The sequence below is a fragment of the Mytilus californianus genome, unplaced genomic scaffold, assembly GCF_021869535.1.
Source record: "Mytilus californianus isolate M0D057914Y unplaced genomic scaffold, xbMytCali1.0.p SCAF_4, whole genome shotgun sequence".
In the NCBI taxonomy this organism is placed as follows: domain Eukaryota; kingdom Metazoa; phylum Mollusca; class Bivalvia; order Mytilida; family Mytilidae; genus Mytilus; species Mytilus californianus.
Window position 1 is genome coordinate 43,314,270 of NW_026262690.1, and position 27,562 is coordinate 43,341,831.

The 27,562-nt window shown below is 30.7% G+C and overlaps 1 protein-coding gene across 1 annotated transcript in view; it reads right to left on the minus strand.

The window, feature by feature from the left end:
- Positions 1-27,562, minus strand: part of LOC127698329 (protein trachealess-like) — a 64,698-nt gene that overhangs the window by 25,675 nt on the left and 11,461 nt on the right. The window contains exons 2-4 of the mRNA XM_052201734.1: positions 18,678-18,916; positions 9,103-9,173; positions 4,807-4,896 (exon numbers count right to left, since the gene is read on the minus strand). Of these exons, the coding sequence (XP_052057694.1) occupies positions 4,807-4,896; positions 9,103-9,173; positions 18,678-18,916 (400 nt within the window). The remainder of the gene's footprint in view (positions 1-4,806; positions 4,897-9,102; positions 9,174-18,677; positions 18,917-27,562) is intronic.

Sequence of the window (27,562 nt, forward strand, 5' to 3'; positions counted from 1 at the left end):
TGGTCACAAACCTGAATAAACCCACCTCATACCATATGTTTAAATAAAAAGAGATGTCCAATAATACAAATAACCAAAAGACATTTACCATTACTCTAGACATCTACATCTATATGTCTATCCAAAAGGAAGAAGCCAGCATTACAGTGGCTGATTTCTGTTATATTTGTTCTTCAATGTTATTGACTTCTAACAATCCTGTTAGTTGTCTCCTTAAACATTTCACATTTAAAATTATGTATGACATTTACAGCTAACTGTACGATATCGGTCTCTACCCATCCAAGGCTGAAAGTTGGAACCCCACTTTTAGGGGGAACTTTTTTTTCAAATCACTTAAAAATTGACAACTTTTAAAGCTGGAATGGCTCCTCCCTTTTGCAAAAGATACCAAGAGAACAACCACTGCTCGCATTTAAGAAATTGCTTGATCTGTGTCTGTCTATTTCTGGAACTGTACCTGTACAACAACCACTTTTGCACTGTGGCATCAAACAGCTTTTATTGACACATCAATATTTTAACTGTTGGCCTGTGGTGTCCAGTAATTGAAATTCTCAACAATAAGGTGTATTCTCTGTCACATGATTTTGCCTTTTGGTGGACTGTTGTCTCCTTGGCAGTCCTACCACATCTCTTTATTCCTTAATTGCATGGTTCACCGTATTTTGAAAAATGTTAACATTTCTAAGAATAAAAATAACACTGAACTGTTAACTCTGTGGTATGAGTCAGGCTTATTTGGTTACTTGTTTGTGGGAATTTATCATCAGCTTATTTTGCAGAGAAAAACTTATTTTACAAGAATCATTAATGTATTCATATATTCACCTGATTAAATGACGAAAAAGACCCAACAAAACAGTAATCAAAACAATTCAACTATATGTATATAAATAGGTAAACATGTATGTTTCTGAATTTTACATCTCAAATAATTAAAAAAAAATGTGTTATACAACTCAAGTAAGTAAGACAACTTTGTTTTACAACTCAAATAAGTAAAAAAAACACACCTATATCAGAACAAACTGAATTGAAACTTCAAAGTATACTTGAACATAAACAATCTCTCTAGTCAAATTTTCTTTATTTTAGAAGCATAATTTCAATAATATTTCTTTCTTTTACAAAGGCTGTCAAGTGCCTTTCAAATATTGCTGAGATCTAGTCTGGATTTATATTAACCCCAGTTACTAATTTTATAACTGAATGATTTTCCCTAACTGGTATTTATCACTTTTGTAATTTTCTTTTATTAATTTCTATACATCTTTTCAGTAACCAAAAGATCAAGCAGAGTTAAGAAATCTGTAAAAGCAACACACCTTTTTCCTGTTCATATGTAAGTTTCTATAATATTTAACTTTTAGATACAGTGATATAAAAGTGAGGGCTATTTCAGTATTTGACCTATGTGTTCTTTAGATGTAAAATATTAAAAAAAAAGTTCTAATCTAAATTATATAAAATCATTATATATCATATCTTATAAATAGTAAAGGATTTGTGATTAATGTATGAAAAAAAAACACATACATATTAAAAGTTACTTAAACAAATTTTTTTTTTAAATATAACACTTTGTAATCCCCCAAAATTGAGTCTAAAAAACTGCTTTTCTTGCAAACATCCTTTCTTTACCTACATTTTGACGCTGCTTAGATCTTCGCCTTTTCAATAAAATAAAAAGTAAACTTTTAACTGTCAACAGCAAACAATATGTATATAAAAGGACAAAATTAATTATTGTAATTTGAGGATTGTTTTAATTTGAGGTGGAATTGTAAATGACAAGATATTATTAATAGCCCCCAGGGAACAGTCATTAGGGGGATGACCTCTCTGTCACTGACAGGTATCCAGTCACTCCTGACAATAACAAAATTGTCTCTATAATTGAAGAAGTCTAGTTAAGATGCAAAACTGTAAAAGGCAACTTCTAGCACAAATTATTTTGATAGTAATCATTAGGACTTATCTGAACGATTGTAAAATGATGATTGTGGTGTTTTGTTAATTTAGTCCGAATCAATTTGTATGCAAACAGATTGCCGCAAGACTGACATTGATAAACATAGGATCTCTGTTAATGACATCCACAGATGAGGTCCCTTTAATCTGTAACGGTGTTATTCCATATTAGAATATTGCTAGTAATCATTATTTCTTTATAATTTTATACTGAAATCTAATGAAAGATAAAGAAAATTCTATTTAGAAAGTCTTATTAGCTTGAATTATGACAAATAAAAATGGACTTTTAATGACATATATTTGTCATTTTAAATCTTTTCTTGAAATTTACAGATTTAAAACAAAGAAAATATGATGTCTTAAATCATCATTTATATCGCCAGATATGCTTATCATATTTGTCCCACAAATCTCTCTTTTCCTAATCTTTTCTGTAAATCCATGGACAAAAATGATCTTGAGAATACTACTGAATTAATAACATCATTTTAAGCATAAAATAAAATGACACAATAAGTATGACAGATCATTATATCCTGTTACTAAATGTATGAAAGTTCACAACCTATTAATTAATCCTAAAAAAGATATAATTCATTTATTATAAAATTATATTTATATTTAAATGTTAAAATTAATTTTCTTTACTTTAACAATTTCATAAAGGGTGTAAACAAAAATATATAACATGTCTTCTTTTATACTTTAAATAAATTATTCAATTGTCATCTAAAGCTGCCTCAAATTAGCTTTGTGTTCCAAAATAAACATTAATTTTCAGAATTCTACCAATGAAACTCAACTATAACAACTTGATCTTGGCTATTAAAACTATCATCTTTTCATGTCAACATTTAATAAAGGGTTTCCATAGAAATGAAACAGGCTTATAAATGAGGAGCCAGAAAAGAGTAGTTACTGTTGATTCGTTTTTATTCGTTGGATACCAATTTTTGTGGATTTCGTTGGTACATGGGAACCAAAAATTTAAATGTTCCACGCAAGTTTTCCTCAATCCACGACAATAAATGAATCTACAGTAGTTAAGAAAATATTCTAAAAAGTTGAATATTTTTTTTAAAACAAATAAACAAAAACTAAATTTAATTGCATCAGTTTGACTTCATTTATTTTTGGATTTTGAAAATTTAAATTTACTATCAGATGGTGGCAGTTATATGCGATGTAAGACATAAATCATCTAATGAATAGAAAGTTTTAAAATAACTGTTCTATAAATCTTTTAAGTCAGGCAACTTAACAAGTACAGGGCTGTTTATAGTAGGAAGTTAAAAGAGCAGTCCTTATACAGTCCCAAACAGTTTTGGATCACCGTTCAACATGTTCGGTAAAAAGGAAGACTAAACAATACAAATGTTTTATATCGTATTATGACAAGGCAGTAAAAATTCTTCCCAAACATTCACTTTACATGGTATGTCAGATTCTTTTTATCAGTGCCAACATTATTTATTACTACTGCCAAAAAGGCAGAAAGTAAAACAGGTCACTGGCTTATAAATATCTTATTTAAACATTATTTGCTGGCATTTAGACATAATGTTTACAGGACTGGCACATATTCAAATGGTTATAGTTTTGCAATATACAAACCCAGAATATGCAGATGACTTTAAGGATTCTGTATCTTGGGTTTTAATCATTGATTTATACCACACATCTTATTTAATTAATTTAATTCATATGCATGAAATTGTTAATAGCTAGTTCCTGTTATAAACTTGCTTTAACGTGTAATATCATATTTTTTTACTTCAGTTTTGGCACCAACAACACTGCCCGCATAAACAGTACAATACTTATAAGTCTGGAGGGCAGATAATGACTTCCTATAGCGCTTCAACTGGTGATCATATCATCAACTGTCATGACACTGCATCAATATCATCTCCACTTTCAGAATAGAACACCATACTTAATCTGATGCATGCCCTTGCTTGGAAACTGATCATGTGTTTTATATACGCATGCCCTTGCTTAGAAACTGATCATGTGTTTTATATACGCATGCCCTTGCTTGGAAACTGATCATGTGTTTTATATACGCATGCCCTTGCTTGGAAACTGATCATGTGTTTTATATACGCATGCCCTTGCTTGGAAACTGATCATGTGTTTTATATACGCATGCCCTTGCTTGGAAACTGATCATGTGTTTTATATACGCATGCCCTTGCTTCGAAACTGATCATGTGTTTTATATACGCATGCCCTTGCTTGGAAACTGATCATGTGTTTTATATACGCATGCCCTTGCTTCGAAACTGATCATGTGTTTTATATACGCATGCCCTTGCTTGGAAACTGATCATGTGTTTTATATACGCATGCCCTTGCTTGGAAACTGATCATGTGTTTTATATACGCATGCCCTTGCTTGGAAACTGATCATGTGTTTTATATACGCATGCCCTTGCTTGGTAACTGATCATGTGTTTTATATACCTGTACTCTATGCAATCAAAATATATTCCATATTTATAAGTTTCATATTGCGTATTAAGAGTTGGCATTAATATGCATTTTTGTTATCCTTATCACTTCATGGCTGTCCTCAATTTTTCTTGGTTTTTATGCACACAAAAGAACCATGACAACCTCATAGTTGGCAAATAGAATTGTATTTAGTTAAATCATTGTATGTCAAGCTTTTTTTATGCAAACAGGATGTTATTCATATAAAAAAAAACATGTTGTATCAAATTTGTTCTGTTCTATGTTTCTGCATTTCATTTTTTTCTAGAGTTGAAATAATTTGTTAAGCTCTTAGGGTTATGGCAAAATGTTCTTCAAATGAAGAAAACTTACTTGTGAAAGCCCAAGGTATATTGAGACAGTTTCTGATATGTACAAAAATCTTCCATCACTTCCAAGAGCAAAGGCAAAACCATCCAGAGACTGAAAACAAATATATGCAAATTTAATATGCATAGTTACAGTTAAATTAATTGACATGCCTTTGACAGATAAACAATATGGTAATATATATGTATGCAAATTGAAAAATATTTTCTATCAATAAAAGAAATGAAATTCAGTTGCATGCTACCATTGAAACTACTAATTCATGATGTCAAGTTAAATGTGTTCTTGCTTCTTTTTGTGTTAATTTAGTTTTGGTAGTCTTGAGTTATCATTCGCTATAAAATCAGCCGTACTCTTGGCATGTTATCTTATGATCCTTGTTAAAGAAAAGTGATCCTGATATTCAAACTATCATTTCCAAATTTAATTGGTACTTGAAAATAAGCAGACATTTTTACATTTGTCCATACAATTCATTTTAATTAAGTTTTCAGATTAGGAATAAGTAACAGACAAGAAAGAAGCATGGCCCGACATAACACATTGACACAGATGGTTGAAGTGATTTGTTACTTAAACATCTACTGTTTGTAAGACACAAATGATGCCCCATAATAATAGAATTTAGATATGTTTTCACATACACTACTACCAGCAAAATCCATTGAACTGCAATGGCAATCAGAAATATATGCTTTAGACAATATCAAGAATTGTTTTCAAATGGAAATTTATATCACAGATCCTATTGTATCTGCTGGAATGATAGCCAACAAAAGGGTGCGATTCAATGGGCCTGTAATCCAGTGTTGTCTTTGGTCGCTATCTGTTGTTTTAGTTTAAATCAGGCTGTTGGTATGGGCCTGTAATCCAGTGTTGTCTTTGGTCGCTATCTGTTGTTTTAGTTTAAATCAGGCTGTTGGTATGGGCCTGTAATCCAGTGTTGTCTTTGGTTGCTATCTGTTGTTTTAGTTTAAATCAGGCTGTTGGTTTTTTCTACTAAATTGTTATATATTTTGCCATCTAAAAAACTTTTATAGTTTACTATATATGGTATGAGTTTTGACTTAATTGTAGTTGAACCCATCCTTAACCTTTGGTCTTCAGTGTATAGTTGTCTCATTGGCAACCATACCATTTCTCCTTAGTTCCATACAAATGCAAAAATTCATCAAAAATCATCATTTAAAGTCAATAACTCCTATAAAGAGTTGTCTGACAATGCTGTTGGTAAAATTAGATATGGAATATCTGAGCTTTTACACCTCATGAGAATTTCTATACTATGCTCTTAAATCCATCAGACAATTATTTTCGTTCTACCCTTGTGAGCTATTTTTAGCCATAGTGGCCATGTCGCTTTGAATATGGGTCAGCGGACACACTTTTTATAGTAAACTCTTTAAAGATGTGTAATCATTTTAGTTGGCTAGGAGGAGATGATTTGTTTAAAAGTCCCAGAAAACAGGCATCAGATGCTGAGTAATGGCAAAATGATTAAACACAAAGCTTATTTATTGTAATGTATTTGACATGGTTCTTTTATGATAATCAAACAATGGAAAATAGGCAAAAAATATGTAGTAAATCTTTATCATTTGCACTTTTATCAGGTGACAATAGATGGACTTTAATAGGCAATCAAAGTTAGAAAGAAATTAACATAATAACCCATAAATCTCATATAAATACATTAAAATACCCTATACAATATGTACAAACGTCATTAGGAATGAAATCATACATGAAATTACAATAACACCAAATCTAGAACCATTTTAGTTTTTGTGATATATCCTCACAATTGAATTGAGTGAAATAAGCAACCACTGTTATGGCATTATACCTTTTGTTAATTTTGTTATGATGCAAAATAATTATTACCTATTTTTTCTCAATTGCCATCAAATGACAAATGAAGCATGAATCGTGTGCCATTGACATTGATATTGCATGTAAATTGACCTTAAATTATAAGGTCAGCTGATGGTTATTGTCCTTTATTGGACTTGATCTTTGTTGGATTAGGATGGATTATACTGGTCTTTAACATGATCATTGCTTCTAATATTGTCTCAGGAAATGAAAATTGTTCTTTGTGGAAATTCAATAAAATCAAATGGCATAATATGTCTTTGTGAGCATTGTTATTTTACAAAGAGTAGTGCATCAAACAAATAATGTTATTACTGTAAATTCAGAAATTAATGCGTTCAATTATCATTGCTATTTTCGAAGAATAGACAAAAATGCAAGATTAATTATTGCGATTTCAGGAAAATCGACATACGGATATATGTGTCAGATATCAAAATGCGAGTTCTTATTATTGCAATAGTTACCCAGTCGCAATATTCGCATTTATCTGAATTTACAGTATTTACTCATACTTAAAATGTATTGCTTAATTACTGGGTCATTTCAGATGTGGAATTCATATATGACTAAACGGATTTAAGCAGCAATGATAAATTTTTACAGAATACGAAAGCAGTTCAGCAGTCATTTCAGTCTTGTTAAGTAAAAAATTTTGGTACAATCTACTGATATACTCTCATCTTTCTCCATGGAAGTAAAGATAGTAGTTCATGTCTTTGTCAGTGGGTCTTAGGTAGGTCAAAATGAGAGATTTAGAGGTCATTCCTAAATGAGTTTAATTTATAAATATTACTGACAAAAGCTAGGTGTGAAAATACCACTTATCATTAAACTCCTACAGTATTTCCTCTAGAAATCTCTATATTTGAAATAAAATTTAGGTTTTCACCAATTTAGAATATATGAACGTTAAAGAGAATTTTAGTTATGGAAATATTGTGTTCTTTGAATTCTGAGGTATTGTAAAGAAACTAATCTATGATAAGGGGGGTACAGTTAGTCTCCATTGGAATACCAAGCGCTTTACATTATCTTTTGAACGTCAGTATAACCCTAGCCAAAATGGGGGGTACAAGCTCTCTGCATTTTAAGAACCTTTGCAACAACTTTTAGAGAGGTCCGTAAGTGGCCTGTTGCAAGGCTTCCCTATCCAATATGCCCCCATTTTCCAATAGCATTCTAAAATTCCTGTCCATCATCCCCTTATTGCAGGACCCACATATTGTATCAATAGGCCCTTTCACGGTTATTGTAGCCATATTGAATAGGGGGAAGATTTTTATAATGGAGGTGCAAATGGTTTGAAAAATACAGTAAAACATAATTGAAATAGAACAGTTGCTTGGAAACATGCATAGGATTTCCCGTAATTTCACACTATTTCCACCTCTATCCAAAAATTCTGCCCCCTATTTAATATGGTTGCAATAACCCTAAAGTGACCTATTGTTCATTTGTTCTCAATCTAAACATGCATGAAATATTTACCGCTGGATGCAAAGCTAACGACAATCTATCAATCAATCTTGAATGAAGAAATCATAATTTACTTCTAGTTATATAAATGTTTTTTTTCCTAAATATAAGATGATTTATGCATGCAGTTGGAGACAAATTTATTAAGTTATGTAAATATTTGTGCACCAATTGATCTGTAAGTGGAGGACTTTTATATGTACTGGGGCCAAAAATCCTGTAAAAAGCAGTCAATAAGATGAATTAAGATTGAACTTCTAATGTTAATACTAATAAGCAAATCATATTTTAAAATAAAATCTACATTAATGAAGTGACAATAACAGAATTATTTTAAGAAAAAGATATTTTAACTTGTCATAAAGTGTTGTTTTTTCATAAAATATAATGTACAAATTAGTGTTTATTATTGATAATCACCATTTATTACAAAAATGATTTGTCACTGTCAGAATGAATTTAAATATTAATTATTGGTAAATCTAGTTTTAAAATGTCCAAAGTGGGTGGTGCATGCTCTCATGTCCATCCAATGAAGAAAGTTCTAATTTGCCATTAACTTTCCAGACTTGACAAAACTTTAGTCTTACAGAACTCTTATACCAATAGACTTAATTTGTAGACAAATATAGAAATAATGTGCATACTTTAAAAGAAAAATGAATTCATCTACACTTTTGTGACAGTGCCAAATTGCAAATTTCTTGAAAAGAGTAATTATCTATAGGTCAATAAAGAAGACCAAAAGTTCATCCGAGTCATCTATTTTTTTTAAAGTGACTTGGTATTCAAATATCTTAAATAACAAAAAGAAATTTTTAGCCACTCTGGCTAAATAAACCTAAAGTTTATAAGTTTTGTAGTCCAAATATAACACAGAAATAGAATTCTACAAAAAAAATTCACGGGGAAAAAATGTTGAACATTCTCAAAATGCATATATACCTGTAATATATGTGTCCCCTGATGGCTTTCAATCAAATCTACACTGGTCAAGTTCCGTCGTCTGCCATGCCCTGATAAAAAAAAAACAAATATGTTTTTCAAATTTTAGTTGTTTTATTATATTTGTATGTGAATAATTTTTCCATGAAACAATTTAAAATTACAGAACTTCTAAATCGATTTTTTTTTTTATCATTCTAGAACACTTTTTTTGTGGAAGTCAAAGTACCAATGAATGTGATTTTAGACTTAAAGTATTCAATCAATACAAAGTCTTGAATTAGATTATAGTATATATAAACAAGAAATATTGTGTGCATCAAGAATGGAAATTATTGGCATACAGAGTGATTAATATAGATGTCAGCCATACCTAAATAAACTAATTCCTCAACTATCCATGACCATCCATGTTGTGAAAAGAAAGGAGTAGGTTCAATAAGGTCCAAAAATGGCCCATATTTACCTCACAAATATAAAATAAGGACTTATTGACCAATTTCACAATGTGTTACTATAGCTAAAACAACGACAAGATAGGAAATAGGTCTATTTGTTGAAAATTAACGTACTAGCATTGTTTTCGTGATGTCACAAATAACATAATGTTTACCTTTATTTTCAATGAAAATATATATGAAAATTGACCAATTTTCATTGTATTTTATGACATGAAATATAGAACGCATGGGTTGACAAAAAAGATCTTGTAACATAATGTTTGTTAAAACAACTTACATATCTGACTTAAACATTTAGTTTGTGGAATCCTGCGATCTTTGCTTTTTAGGCCTAAATTAGGTTGAAATCCAGACGATTTTGTCAATTTTTACAAAAAATCTCTACTTTTGACCTATTTCACTTTCTTACATGTCTTTTCATTAACTTCCTACATTTTTTTATCTGGAAACAATGGACTTTATATTCTGGGCTAAATCTGGCACTTACCAAATTTACTCCTTTGATGAACCATCATTTTAATTTTTGTGTACCAGTATTTTTCTAACTCTAAAATTCTACTAACAATACATCAACCACCATACTAGGCAAAGTCAATCTTTATAAATATCCATTAATACCTTCATCAAGCAAAGAAAATAATAAGAACAATGATCATTTTAGTGAGTTTCAAATGCAATGGACAACCCTGTAAAAAATGGTCATCTGAATTTGATATGAACTGCTGTATAAAGAAAAGTTATAACCTTTCAACATTAGTGTTTGCAGATAAAGTTTCAACAAAATAAGGATATTGATACATCTATAAAACAATTTTTTCCAAGTGTAACATCATAGTTGTCATGTACATCTACCACATATTCCTTTTCTCATTAATAACAAAAAACTAGTAAAAACCAAACACACATACTACCAAGCCTATGGAAATTGATTCTAATGAATTAAAATAAACTCTATATACCTCTAGCACAGTGAGGTACCGATAAATTGGAAAATTCACTTTTTAGTTAAAAAAAAAGATTTTTACTGGATGTGATCAATTATAACACAGTTGGTTTCCTTTTCCACATAAAAAATATATGTGTTAAGTTTAATTATTCTTTCCTTTTAGGTCAAATATGCGGTACCAATTCAGATATAATGATTAAGTAGTTGGTAAACCAGTATCATTATAAAAAATCAAACCAAAAATTTAAAAAGATCGATAATGCATTTATTATCTAATACTTAAACCACAGGTCTGATTGTATTATAATTATATGTAAATATTTTTAAAATGTCAAAAAATCTGAAGAGTAGGAAAAAGGTTATTGATCTACCATACAGAAGAAAGAGAAAACAGATAACCCAGTAGAGGCTATTGGGTGAAATGTCTGGGTTTACACCACACAAATACACCTTATCGCTATTTGTCCGCCATTACTGGACATCACACAAGTTCCCGTAAAATTTTTACGTCATAATAGAAAATGTCTGACGCCACAATGGAAAAGTGATTGTTGTATGACGTCAAAAGTTCGAGCGGGACAGATTCTCGAGTCAAGCGGGAATAGCGATAAGGTGTATATAAAGAATATAACTTTTGGAATTTTCTACACAAGAAATAGAAAGATTTCATCTTATAGTTTCTTCAATTAAAATTCTATAAGACCATATAAACATACATATATATAGATAAAATACAAACACAGATTACAGTAAAAAACAAAATTCAGTTACGTCAATTTATATGGAGAGTATTAAATATTAAAGACTGAGGAAAAAATATTTGACCACTATCAAATTCCCCTTCTGACTGGTATAACCTATAGGTAGACCAGTAAAAAATATGGTTATCAATTTTTATAGAGTGGAATCGATCCATTAGCAAATATCTATTGTAGGAATGTATAAAAAAGAAGGGTAACATGACCCCCCTAAACATGTAACATGCTACTTAACCTGTACACAAACTTTATTACAGGGTCACAAAACTTTTTTCAAGCTGCAGGGTATACAAATGTTTCAGATTTTGTGAGGATTATACATGGAACAAGAGGCTCCCGAGAGCCTGCATCGCTCCTGTGGTAAAAAATATGCCATTTTGATATTTATTTTACTTTTGTTTGCAATTGGTTATGTTTGCTTATTTGTAAATCTTATTTAGGGAAATTTTTGTAGATCTAACCAGTAGATTAAAATTTTCTAAAAAATTGGCAAAATTATAGGATTTGTAAAAAATAAAAAATCTCCATTTAAGGGCAATAAATACTTGAAGATCTTATTTTGGTGCTAATTTTTGCTTTTTAAAGTTTCTCTCTATCCACAAGTTTTTGACAAAAATGCAAAAAAAAATGGGTAAAGTTGACCACTCAGGGGAAATAACTCTCTTTTTTTTTACTATTTGTAAATCTTATTGTGCTGAACATTTTTGCTATTAACTATTCCTCTCTATTATAGTTTCTGCAAAATTATTATTATAATTTCTGCAAAAAATACAAAAATTGGTAAAAAAAATCTGTCAAGAGCAAAAACTATAAGGGTTCATTTGACAATTTTGCCCATATAAACTTATTTGTAGATCTTCACATTCTGAACATTTTTGCTTAACCAATTTCTTTTTATCTATTATAGTTTCCACTTAAATGGGTAAAAGACCTCTGAACTTCTGAAGCCTCAATGAAGAGACATTTATTGTCGAAATGCGCATCTGGTCTAGTCCTGAGGGTATCACCAGCCCAGTAGCCAGTAGTTCTATACTGGCATGAAATACAGATATTGTGTTATTAAAATTTACTTATATAAAATTCAATGGCCTCAAGCATCTCTGAAGAGACATTTTTTGTCAAAATGTGCATCTGGTCCAGAAAAATTGGTACCTTAAATATCATTTTAAGGGCAATCAACTCCTATAAGGGGTTTATTGATGACTTCATCCATGTTGACTTATTTGAAATCTAATTTTGATGAGCATTTCAACTGCTGAAGGGAAAAAAAAAACCATTTCAGAAGCAAAAATAATCCAAAATTGGTAGTGTGATATTTTTTTGGATATTTGTAAGGAGAATTATAGGTTTCATAACGAGTGAGAATGGGATATCACTTGATATCAACTCGAGTTATTTAATTTCAATATAATAATAAAAGAGCCTTCTGCAAGTTTATTATTACTATTTAAATTAAATAACAAGAGTTGATATCAAGTGATATCCAATTTTCACAAGTTGTTAAACCTATTTCTCTTATGGTCAACACTCTCCATGTGTTAAATCAAAAATTGCGCGAAATGTTGATCTAGGCTTTTGCTCATTCCAGTATGACGTCATATGTCCTTTTTCGGTGTCAAACTTTAACATAAGACATTTTAAGACTTTTTGTACGCTTCAGAATGTAATAAAATTTGACAAAAAAAAGATTGTCAGGGTGAAATGTGTGAGTGTTTTGTATATTATTGAAGAAATCACATATGTCCGTTGCCATGGACAAAATGTACATCATCTTAACCTTTGAAAGTCATCATTGACCAAACGAATAGCCAATGGAAATGCTGTATTATATCATCTTGTGATGCTGGATAAGCCATTCAAATAAACGCAGATTTTCGTATCACTTTTTTGTATCACACTCCGTGCAGTTTTGTCCATATTGTCAACAATCTATAGCTTGACATATTGTTAAAGTACTGTCTATTGTTGAAGACTGTACCTTGATTTCTAGATGTCTTTTGATTATTAGTGTCATTGGGTTGCTGTCTCATTGACAAATACACATGTACTCCACATCTCCATCAATGCATATCATTTACCATTTACTCTTAGGTGAAAAAGAAAGGGGGGGGGGTTGAATGAGTTAATATGAATACAGTGGCGGATCCAGAGGGGGGCGTAGAGGGCGTACCCCCCCCCCCCCCCCCCCTTTATATGCACTTTTTTTTTAATTAAGACTGTAAAATGATTAATCAGACTAGATTTCGTTGACTTTGTCACATTTCCCATATATTTTATGCGACAATTCGTTACTTGTAAAGATATTATTCCCTCGTATTTATGTGTAATATATTATTGATTATGTCAAAGTCAACACGATTCGCTATCGTAGAGTTGACCAGTATGTTGAAAAAACGTTACTCAGTCATTTTGAAATTCAAATTACAGTAACACATTGCTAAGGCTTCAAAGCAACAAAGGATGGAGCAAGGACGTATACACTCATATTTCACAATTCCACCCAACAGAAGGCAATACTCTATTACACTCACATGATAAAAAAAAGTTCCACAGCTATAATATTTACCTACGAAAACATGTTTAACCCCAGCTCATTAATAACATTTCTGAATAATATATACACATATACTTTAGTGAGAAAAATATTCTGGCCCTGACTTTTTGCCTTAAAAACATACTGGTCGTACCTGGGTTGAGAACAATAATCTTGCCCACTTTTTGCTATTAGAAAAAAAAAATTAATTAACATAAAATGTATAAAAAAAACGAGCGTAATTTTTGTTAACGCTTAAATGAATTACTGTTGTATGTCCCCTGTCCCTGTCTATTACTTTTGTATGTCCATTAAAACATTGAACTTGACTACGAGAGAATCATTGAAGATTTTTCTTGAAGAAATCAGAGGAAGATGCTTCTAGTTAACCCTACTTTGACGAAAGATTAGTGCAGAATATATCACTAAAAAACTCTCAATAAATGATTTTGTGGATTCATTTTTTATTGATAATTGAATAAAGTAAAACATCAATTATATAAGTATGTATGATCAGATACATCTGGCGTACGAATCACAAATTTGCAATGCATTCTTCAGATGTTAGTTGCGCCCTCTATTTCAGTGAATGAATTAGCTAGGGAAAGTATTTCCATGTCCATTTCTTACTGACAAATCCCACATCAAATATAATGGTACATAGATTTGGATCCATCCAATCAGTTTGATAATAGACAATTAATGGGGAGAATACAGGTCAGCATAAAAAATTTTCAACCTTTACACTTTAACTATAAAACATACATGCCCCACGTCAGGAACCGTTAAATTAGTGCATTTTACACTTATTTTATGTTTTTTAGCCCCAAAAAGGTCCAAAACAAAATTCGACTCGCTACGCTCGGCGAGCAATTTTATTCTATGCCCCCACTTTCAAAAATCCTGGATCCGCCCTTGTGAATATCACCTGATGATATGGAGAAATGCATTACTTTAGAAACAATTGTTTTCATGAAATGCATGCATTTGCAAAAAAAGAAAGACAGGTGTACTGCATTGATTAAATAAATACTTTGAAACTTAATCTTGAAATACTAATAAAACAATGTACGATCAAATAATCTCCCAGAAACATCACATGTAAATGATTTCTATGCAAATATCTACAATTAAAATATCTGTTATGCTCTGACGTAGGTCTATTACAACAGAAGTCCAGCTTCCATTTCAGTGACTTTTTGAATTCTAAAGTTGGAAAGATAATGTTAACATGTGATAAAGATTTATCTGTCAATAAAGTCAACCAAATTAATGCCAAGCAACAAAGATATTACCTTCGGGTCAAAGAAAAACTGCAAAGGGTATACAACTTGAAACATTTTCATCTTTCTGTTTCATTCAACCTCTGACCCTATTGGTTACGCTTCATTTAGATTGCTGGCATATCAGATAACATGCTTGAGTGATAAATCAAACAAAAAACAGTATCAAAGACCAGATAGGAATTTTGGTAACATCATCTACAAACAATGTAATTGCAAGTAAAAAATTACATGGCTGGGCGAAATTTAACCGACTTAATAAAAAGTGGGTGGGAATTAAAACACCTGGTTAAATAGATATACTACTTTACCATTCAGCTATCTTTTATATGATACTTCAATATCTATATATCTTGATGAATAAAAAGACTTAAGTTATCAATAATAACCTCTTTCAAATTTATATAGAATTGTATATTCTAAGTGGATTCTTTTTTTTTAATTGACACACAAATAAAAGAATTTTTACTGATTCTTCTGAAATCTATGGTGTTTAAATAACTTTTCAAGAGCTTATAACTTGATTTAAACCTGAAGTCAAATGCCATGTCATGAACATGCATTACCTTTATGAAGTCAGCATATTAAACTTGCTATTTATTCTTCTTCAATGCATTAATTTAATAATTATCTATTAATGACCTTAAACAAAATTGATAAATGTTGTAAGATTCACATGTCAAGTAATTAACCAGACTTTACAAATCAGCTTTTTTGAGTCTGCTGACATTTTGTCCTGTGACGAAAAAACTATCACTGGAAAAAGCCCTATTGTAATTGCACAAATGTATCAACTTTTCTCCAACTCAGAAAAATTAATTTAATGGCAAGATTTATCATAGAACCTATTTGGTATTGTGTACTTCAGTATTTTACATTGCTTTTAGCAGCAAAATGGTCTATTTAGAAAAAAAATAAGTATTTAGTCAGTTTGAAATGAAAATAATCAATGAAAACATATATTAGCTTACATTTGATGTCTAGATCATTGCAAAATTGTATAAACTAAAAAATACTCTGAGGATAATTATAGTAATACATCTCCCTCAAGAGACAGGCCTTCATGGAATGAACTAATCTAAGAAATAAAAAAAATATATGCTAAGACTTCCATCAAAGTCTGTAGAGCTGACACCTATGAACTTACAAGACTTTTGAAATGAGAAACAATTACTGTAAATGAAGCACAACCAGTGTTATAATTTTTGTATTATATTGTCTGTCTGCATATGGGCGTTACACATTCACTGTTTCTACCAATAATTCTGTTAACATTGTCAACTGCTTTTTGTTGAATTGCCAGAATCTATTGAAGTAAAGACAATTAACTATGTGAGGGTTTGGATGGGGCTTTACAAAATAGAGAATAATGGGCTAAAAATAATAAGTATAGAGAAAAATGGACCATAATACATAAAAAATAGAGAATAATGAGGTGTTAAAATATTAAGAATAGAGAATTATGGGCCAAAAATATACAAAGCACAGAAAAATGGTCTAAAAAATTAAGAATACAGAAATAAAGGACCCCCATTCATACCCTCCTATGTCAATGAACTTTTTCCATCCCTTACAATCACAATCACATTTTGAATAATCTTAAAAATCATTTCATGTTAGCATGACTGACAAACAATATACAAAGAAGCACATTGATTATTTATCATATCTACAGACCAAAACACCAGTGGGAGTACAGATCATTTCTACTGACCAGAACACCAGTCTGAGTACAGATCATATCTACAGACCAAAATACAAGTCTGAGTACAGATCATTTCTTTCTACTGACCAAAACACCAGTCTGAGTACAGATCATATCTACTTACCAGAACACCAGTCAGAGTATAGATCATTTCTATTGACCAGAACACCAGTCTGAGTACAGATTATTTCTACTGACCAGAACACCAATCTGAGTATAGATCATTTCTATTACCATAACACCAGTCAGAGTACAGATCACTTCTACTGACAAGAACACCAGTCTGAGTACAGATCATTTCTACTGACCAGAACACCAGTCTGAGTACATATCATATCTACAGACCAAAACACCAGCCTGAGTACAGTTCATTTCTACTGACCAGAACACCAGTCAGAGTACAGATCATTTCTACTGACCAGAACACCAGTTGGAGTACAGATCATTTCAAATGACCAGAACACCATTCTGAGTACAGATCATTTTGACTGACCAGAACACCAGTCTGAGTACAGATCATTTCTACTGACCAGAACACCAGTCTGAGTACGGTTCATTTCTACTGACCAGAACACCAGTCTGAGTACGGATCATTTCTACTGTAGAAATTTTTCTTCATGTATATTATCATGATAAAATGACCAGTAAATTTTGCAACTAAAAATGCTAAAAACCGTTTTCCATCAGGGGGCAAAGCCCCCTGGATCTGCTGGGCGGCCCCCAGACCCCCTGCCGCAATTTGTGCCTACAGTTTATTGGATACCTAGCTACGCCCCTGGTATATCAAAAGAGAGAGACCAGAGCATTTGTCTTTAATGTTGACTATAAGGTTTGACCTCTTTGAGACCAATCATATCTGAGAACCTATAGAATTAAATGTTGAAATATTGAAGATAGGAATTAAAATTCAAAGAAATAAAAAGCATGAATAATAACTGATGAAAATAAATGCTGCACATCACAATAAGTGATTACATAGTTGTTTTCGTTGGTCTTTTTTCATAGTCTCTATCATCATCTGTTATTCATATTTGTTTTATGCTATGGGAAGTACTATATTTCACAAAAATTTAGACCAGTAATGGTAAAAAGACAGTGGACACAGCAGACTAGGTCTATTGGTCCAGTCAAATTCAAAAAAGTTAATATTTATTTTTCTAGTATCTGCTGAGTTTGTCCTACCACCAGTCTGAGTACAGATCATTTCTACTGACCAGAACACCAGTCTGAGTACGGTTCATTTCTACTGACCAGAACACCAGTCTGAGTACGGATCATTTCTATTGTAGAAATTTTTCTTCATGTATATTATCATGATAAAATGACCAGTAAATTTTATGTTTTTTGTACACAAAATTTTGCAACTAAAAATGCTAAAAACCGTTTTCCATCAGGGGGCAAAGCCCCCTGGATCTGCTGGGCGGCCCCCAGACCCCCTGCCGCAATTTGTGCCTACAGTTTATTGGATACCTAGCTACGCCCCTGGTATATCAAAAGAGAGAGACCAGAGCATTTGTCTTTAATGTTGACTATAAGGTTTGACCTCTTTGAGACCAATCATATCTGAGAACCTATAGAATTAAATGTTGAAATATTGTAGATAGGAATTAAAATTCAAAGAAATAAAAAGCATGAATAATAACTGATGAAAATAAATGCTGCACATCACAATAAGTGATTACATAGTTGTTTTCTTTGGTCTTTTTTCGTAGTCTCTATCATCATCTGTTATTCATATTTGTTTTATGCTATGGGAAGTACTATATTTCACAAAAATTTAGACCAGTAATGGTAAAAAGACAGTGAACACAGCAGACTAGGTCTTTTGGTCCAGTCAAATTCAAAAAAGTTAATATTTATTTCTCTAGTATCTTCTGAGTTTGTCCTACCTTTTAAAGTTTTATTATTTGGTAAAGCATCTCTGTTCCAAGGTGGATCACCATGATTAGAAAATTCACGTAATTTGAGGTAACTTATAGACAGACGGATGATCGATGCTTTGTCCAGTTGACTTGTGATTGCAGCAGGCAATGGCAATAACTTTGCAAGTTCATAAAATTCATAATTTTCTTTTCCTCGCCTTGATCTGGCAGCATCCCGTGATTTTTCCTTTCTTAACTCCAGGATGCTGAAAAGAAAGAAACAAGATGTAAGTTTTGGGTTTATAGTAAACGCTATTAAAAATTCTCCACCACACACATCAAATTTTATTTAAATGGCTGTTCAGTAATCTTTCAATCCTCAATCAAAAAATTAACCTTCCTTGATAATGTCTTACAATGAAAGAGCTCCTGACTCTTTTGTTTGGTCATAACAGCCAGTATCAGAGTACCAATTATTTTTTATATTTTAGAAAAAGATTCTGTAACCAAGGATAGTTTTCAGTTCCTATTCTGGATCTGATATTTCATTGAAAACTAAAATGTAAACCAAGAGTATAATGATGAGGTTTAAGAAATTTTTTTACAAATTCATAGAGTTTACCAAAACTTTTATTTTCAACTAGATTGGCACTGTGCATCTATATCACAGGACATTAACCTTACAAAAATAAACAAAATGAATTTTCTGGGTATATGACTAGATCTGGATGTACTTATCAAACACTAAAAATGTCACCAGTGAAACATGTCTAGAGAAAAGTGACATTTTCACATTGGTGACTGAATTAAATCATTAACCATGAAACAAGATTGAACATTACTACATAAAGACCGAGATTAGCTGCAAATCTGAAGAATATCATAAGTACTATTTTATTGTAAATGACTAAATTCAGAGCATCTTGGGGATTTTTCAATCAAAACGTTGAAAGTTTTACGAGAAAATAAGAAGTACAGTGCCTAATCATAGAGAGACACAATAATGAAATCTAAAGCCCTTGAAAAAACTTGTGGCAATTTCTTCCTCCCCATTTAATCAGCAAGCAGGAAATAAAACGATTATATTTTTTCTACTGTATCCCTAATGTTATTTTCTTTTACCAAGTTGATGGGCATTTACCGTACACTGCAATATGAGCATGAAGCGTAATTCTGTTTGCTTTATTAGATTACCATAGCTAAAAACAAGACAGTAATTTATTTTCACTCTATTTCAATAATTGAGTAATTTAATTATTCCAATAGTTTGTATGTTGATAAAGGATTATAAAAGACAATGAAAAATATTGACAGAAGATTGGCTTTAAACTCGCGGGATTGCACCGGGCAGTGTATTATGACTGTGTTCATCACAATGTTATTATTAGATCAGCCTCGTATCAACGAGAATTACTCGCCTCACAAATCAATTATCAAAGCCTAAGTAAGTCAACTTGTGGGTTAATAACATTAAAGACAACCAAACAGTATGTCTATCACTTGTAAACTTTGCCTTTAATAATTATTTTTACTTCATTTGCAAAAGAAAAGGAAAATGAAATTTAATATTACATCTGAACTTTTGATATCAATATATTTGATGAATAAATAATATTCTGAAAATGAAATTTTAGAGAAAAGAAAACCTCATCTAATGAAGTCCCTATTTCAATTTAAAATTATCACAAAATGATTCATAAAAATTAACAATCCTTTTATTTTGCTTTCAAACACATATTTGATTCCATTCAAAATAGGTGTATATATATTCCTATTGCAAATAATGAACATATAGACCTATCCTCCAATGGAATAAACCATGTACATTATTTTTCATATAGGAAGAATAAACAAAATTTCTTCATCTTTACATAAATTCAATTTCTAATACTCAACAAAACTATCCATCTATCTATTATCACAGACGATGACCTTACTTTGAATGGAATTGTGGACACCCTACCAGCCACAGACACTTCAAAAAGGTGGCTCAATCATAAAAATCTAGATCTGGCAATTATGACAACTTAAACATTACATTAAGTTTATACATAAAATAAACCTAAAAGACTCTCACCTTACTTAAAGCAATTCATAATTCTGTTCCCAATTTAATAATATAGATTATATAACATGTTCTAATGAAAATATTAAATGCATTTAAATGGGGGGAAATAAATAAATCTATTTGCAATAAAAGAAGATTTAACTGAAATAAATTTCAATATGCACTTCTTTTGTGGCAAGTTTCTTTTAAAGTAAGATAAATTTCATTTCACCAAGTAAAGTCAACATCTAATTAATTTTTTATACAACAAGCCTGTTTAACATGGTTAACTTCTTTTAATAAATATATGAATAAAATGAGATGCGGAGTAAATGTCAATGAGACAGACACCCAACAATACACATATCTAAAAAACATCTTGAGGTAATAACTTTACTGCATCTGATATCAGTAAAATGAATATTTAGTTTTTGTTACTGACTAGTTAATAACAAAGGGACCAGTTATGTTTAATGTACTTTTAAAAACTTTAAAGTTACAATGTCCTGAAGTCCATTGCCCTCTGATTCTGTAGATAAACAAAGTAATGTGTTGAAATTCACAATAAAATTTTTAACATCGATCACTCTTATCAAGTCATTTTGAACAAAAAAATAGAAGATTTTTCAAAAAATGTTATAAGCTATGATTTAGAAAAGTGGGACAATATCTAAAAATTGCTGTTAAAATTAATCCATCATTATTTCTATAAATTCATCAATGAATATTCATATATATACACAACTGTAATGTTTTCTACTATATCAAAGTAATTAAAATTCAGGTAGTAAATGTCAAAATGATTGAAAAATGAAGCGATGTTGTGGTAGTAGCAAAAAATTACATATGCAAAACAAATTACGTGGTTGTTAGACAATTAAGAGCTCATTTTTACAAGAAAAGACAGAAAACATAAAAAATTAAATGTTATTTGTCAAAAAAACTCATGTCAGCTTTTCTGACAAAAAATAATATCTTGCTTTTTTTGGCCTGTGATGCATTTGCCAAACATTTAAAATTTAAATGCTTGAAATGGGTACGCATGCACTTCTTTTTATGCAATAAGAAACACAATGATTTTACCAGTTCAAAGTTGATAACAGTTAATTAATACCTAGGACAATGCATTCAATGCTAATCTGGTTAAATCAAAATACTACAGTATTCATTTTAATGTAATTGTTCAAAGCTTTTAACACAGCATAAATGCATAAATGATACAGATATCCCCCCCCCCCCCCCCCCCACCACCACCACCACACCCATCTCCCCTCCCAATTTACACATATACACATATTACAATATTTCATACTCATACTTAAGTATTAACATTCAATGACCTAATGGAATCTTTGATGCAAGGTTCAAGCTGATAAAAAAAGGTCTCTAGTGATTTCCACGATTTTCACTGTTATTTTTCAAGAGTTATGGATATCAATAAAAAATAATTTATTTTCCATATTTCAAATAATACTTTGATTGTTTTGACAGAATGATCTGTCATTTTACACAGAATTTTTTAACTATCACCAGTTGATAAATATCAAAGGGAATTATGATAGAATCTACATTTAAGAGATCTGATCATCTTTTATTGGGTATAAAAATGGGTGCATCATGTTTTTATTTGTAATTGTTGTTAAAAAAAATGCAATGACTATTTAAATTATAAAGTCAGTAATTTTTCACTGATTTTTCATAAAAGTAAAATGAATATCCATCATAGTGTGTGCTTGCAACCTTTGAAAATACTAATTAAAATATTTAAATTATATAAATTCCACTTACAGATAGAATGCCAAAGCTGAAATAATAATCCTTCATACCAACTATTCATCCAATACATAAAAGCCTCAGAAAGTTTATAAAATTGACTTTATCTATCACTTAAAATCCTTGTTAATGTATTTTATTGTACATAAATGGATCAAACTTATATCTTTCTCAAGTGACTATAGAGAATTTGGACATCGTTCAGGATTAAGGTTACATTAGCTTAGTAAAATGATACAGATTTGTCACTTCACTTCACACTTTAAATATACATGAATTTAACATTTGCTTCAATTACCACTCAAAAACTTAGGAGATGCAGGGTGGTAGGGAGAAGACATTAATAAGGGCACAGCAGATCAAAACATTCCCTTGTACCAGAAGAGAAGTCAAATGTCTGCTTCTTGTACATTGTGATTATAATCTTAACCTCTAACCTTGCAGTAAGAGTTATCCTCTTCTTTTGATGATATTAACAAAGGTCGATGAAAACTTATTAAACTGCTAAGATGTATATAAAAATAAGGAGATATGGAACTATTGCCAATGAGACAACTTTTCACCAGAGACCAATGGTAGTGAATGTAAACAGCTATAGGTCACAATAGTCTTCAACAATTAGCAAGTCCTGTAGAGTGAAGTGATTCCCACCTTACAAGACCCCATTTCCATTCTCAATTTTACCTCATGGGTAGTCATGGACGCTAAGAACCCCCTTCGTCATCGTCCTGTAGAGTGTTGGAGGGGCTTTGACCCCATCCCCTTACCCAACCTTTAACATTTAACCTTGCAAATCAATTTAACCTTGCAAATCAATAGGTGTGATTGTCTGTTACTTACAATTTGATGTACCATTTTTTTTAATTTGCCCAATTATTTTAACTTTTGAAAAGGACCTTTGCATCCAGCTTATTTTTTTACCTTTGATACTTAAAACAACAGGATCATCCTTTCTTTAGTAGACCATTAACCAACTAAACAAAATCTAAAGTTTTTAAAGACAACAATGAATGTATACGATCACATGACTCAAACTGTGATATACTGAAGTTACTGTTTAAGCATTTCAAAAAAATTTGATGTAATCTTTCTAAGAAAAGATTTTAAGAGACAGACTATAAATGATGAAAGTTATAAATGTTTTAATTGTTCAGGCAGATAATTAGCATTAGTATTTATTCAGAAAATTTGCATTAATATGGTCAAAACACAATTAGCATATAATGCCATAAAATTAGCATGACAGCAAAATAATTGCATGTACAAAGAAGGACAAAAGACAAAAGGGACACAGATAAATGTTTCTGTCATTGGTCTTTGACAAGCCACACCCTTAACAAAGGTTTGATGCATGAAGATGTTAGGATTTTTTAAAATAAATTCAAATTATTACACTTAAATGTAAACATCTTTTTCTCTTATTTTCATCATAGATGTATTAGACAAAAAGTATTTTCAGAATATAGGAAATCCAGTTGATTGTATTGTGCTTTAAATTTCTGGAGAACTTGAAACGGTTTTTATATATAATACATAAACTAATATTGAGTTCCATGTGCACTTTTAGAATAATTTGAAATTCAAACATCCGGAGATCAAATCAGTCTTAATTTTATCAATCTAATTATCTTTCTCAACTTTTTTTTCCATCCCAACTGAAATCAGATACTTGAAGGAAAAAATCACCTACATGCATATGCCTTTCACTAACTGTGAACTGATATCAAAAGTGTAGCTTACATAATTACAAACCTACAATTTGAATTCTGATCGGGCCTTTTAACTTGAAACATTTTTTAACATAAAAAAATGCTAGTCAGATATGAAGCAAAGCTAAATATTTCTTTGTAAGTATAACAAGTACAAAAAGCTAAATATTTCTTTGTAAGTATAACAAGTACAATACAAGCCATTAAGCAAAATGTCAGTTAATCATGGGGCATTAGAATAAACATTATGTTTAGTACGGGAGATCAGAACAACATATTTTAGCATAGATTTATTTACAAAGGTTTAATGCTGATCTTACATTTGTTAAAAAAAGTAATAAATGTTGACATCAAAAGTCAGTGATGGTCAGACATCAGGTCAAAATATGGCTCCTTCTCCTCGCCTGAGTTCTGTTTTTAAAGTCTTGAAGTACGGCAAATAAAACGTGCAAGTGCATAAGACCTTTATTCTATTCTTCACATTTCTTTTTAACTTTCAACACATGTTTTTAATATTTGTACCAATTCATCAATTATTTACATTAATTGCAATTTGTGTGCAATTGCTAAATTGCAGATAGAATTCAAAAAACTATTTTATTTTTGTTTAATATCAATCAAATATGCATGTATGCACAATGCTTATTTTTCTGCAATTATAAGCTGCACTTTTAATTTAAGTTTAAATTTGAAATAAAGAGAAAGAATGAAAAGGCCACACTTTTTTTATTAAATATTTCTATTATACCCTCTGCTTAATTTACTAAATATACCTGTTTACCACTATCAGCAATAATGATAAAATTCTGGAAAATCATTTTAGGCAAATGGTTTAAAATAATGATGTTGCTAATGTGCTTTGTTCAATAAGGATAACTGAATAAAAACAAAGTACAAGTCAATATCATTAGGACTGGTTCAAATTTTCACTTCCAATTCCAAAATTGGATTATCATCACTGACTAAGATAAATTGGATAGATGATGCATTCGACCTGAGACAAATCTTCACAACAAACTGAAAAGCTCTTCTTTAACTCGTCTGTCACTTTGAGGATCACAGAATGACGGACAATAAATGTGGTTAAGCCTCACTTGTGTTTTACTAGGTCTTGTTGCAATGTCACAGGGTCGTTACTGTTGTTTATTGAATTACATGTTCTTAAGGACCCTTGACAAGTTCAAACGACAGCATCTTTTATTCAAGTATCAAAGTTTTTTAACTGATTAAATGAAAATCAGAAGAAATCCATAGTGCTAAATTGGCAATGTAAATTTTGTTAATGAAATGAAATTAATGTAAAGAAATACTTAATAGTACAAAATGCTTTTCCAATAATCTTTGTTAAAATTTCAATGATAAAGAGAAAATCTGTAATTTCTAGAAAAGAAGGAGTAACATGCAGTGTCAATCAATATATACAGCAAAACATAGAACATTTTACGTTTTAAAAGACTGTTATTTATTGAAAGTATATGAATAAAGGAACTTAAAAAGCAGAAAAAATTGAAGGGTCCGTGTACTTGTTTTTCGAGATATAAGCCATTGAAAATTTGGCGGGAAATGATTCTCTCTAGATTTTTCATACATTTAACATTGGCACCTTTTTTCTTTCAAAAACTATGAAAAATAACAAGGATTTTATAAGTTTATCAAAAATGACTTTTTAAACTATGTGTAATAAAATTATGAAAAGAAAAGTAGGGGTTTGCGGGCAAAATTTTTAATGGCACTACATGGATAAAACCAGAGGATTCCGAATATCTGGCAAAAATTCAAAAACAAGAGGAGCAAACATCCTTAAGATTTAACAGTTGTTCTGTTAATACTAGTTTTCCCTGATCATTTGGAGTACAAAATTTCCTGATATGACACAATTCACTTGTTTATATTTGCAATTTTTTTAAACTGTTATTTTTTGTTGAAGTTTCAAATTTGCAGATTTTATGTAAAATTTACTCTTTTTTGCATTTAATCAAATGTATAAAGCAGTGGGGAAATATAACTCCTAACAATTCAATTGTGGATGGTAATAATAATCAGCAGTAAGAAAAAAAGGCAAAATGAAACTACTTTAACAAAAATAAGGGATAAAGTATAGTTAATACAATGTCAATATAAGGGAATAACAGGGCATAACTTTGTAAGTACAAAAAAAAAGAAATCTGCTGAAATAAAAATATTTAAAGTCTAATCCTACCGTAACTCTAACATATTTACAGTCTGTAAACACGAAATTTACAGTCAAAAATGTATGATGTGAAATAAAAATCGTAAGAATTTAGTATGTGTTCCAAATTTTGAATAGACAGGACAAAAAAAGGAAAAATCATTTCAAATAGAACTGTGACATAAATATATATTCTCTTTCATTTTTGGTTTTTTAACTTTTGGTTCCTATAAGTATGATTTGACTTCATCTGCAATTGTGTAAGATTAAGATTTATGACATGGGTTATAAGGGATCTTAAATTTGAGACATAAAAAAACAGGTTCAATTATTTTTATTTGGTGCTTGACTTTTTATTTCTTTATATTCCTGTTATTGAACTTCATACTTATATTTATATTTACATGTATGTTTGTAATTGCAGTTCCGTGGCTGGATGCATGTTTAAAGACCTAACATTCAGGATGGGAAAATGTTAATTTTATATGATTACAAATGCCACTTTGAACGTAATGGAAATGATAAGACAGATCTTTAACACACTAACTCACACATTTTCATGAAGATATGTTACACCACCTGGACTCATTATTTTGATTGGTAGTCTGAAATTCTTACTTCTAAATACTGCTTTCTTGGAAGACGAGCACCAAATACCAATTTCAGGCTTTTTAATTGACCCTCCTGAGGATTAATTACCCAAACTGTCCCACATTTTTGCATAAAAGTAAAGATTTCTGATAATAGATATGCAGTCCAAAAATTTCAGACTCCAAAAGTTCAAATTTGTCAGTATTAAGCTTATTTTTTTATACCTTACTATTGAATGTCACCATTAGATGCATAGAAGAGTTTAGATATATTCATTTTAAACCAAGGTAGACAAAAATACACCTTGAAACTGCAGGTTCATATTAAACATTAAAAACGAATGAAAAATAAAAAATTTCACAGACAAAAAATTCATAAATTTTAAGGTTATGATATTTCAGTATTGAGACTGGCTAAATAAACTTATTGATGTCATGGATTACAAGCATTTCCTGTCAACTGATATCTTTTCTGGGTCATGTCTGGAAATTTAGCTATTAACCAGAGATTTTTCAATCATGAGCCAGGTCATTGAATAACCTAAGATTTCAACAAATGACCTGTTTTTCACTTGTATTTTATTAGGCAAATTTCCCTTCAAAATACTGTGAAGTTGTGACCT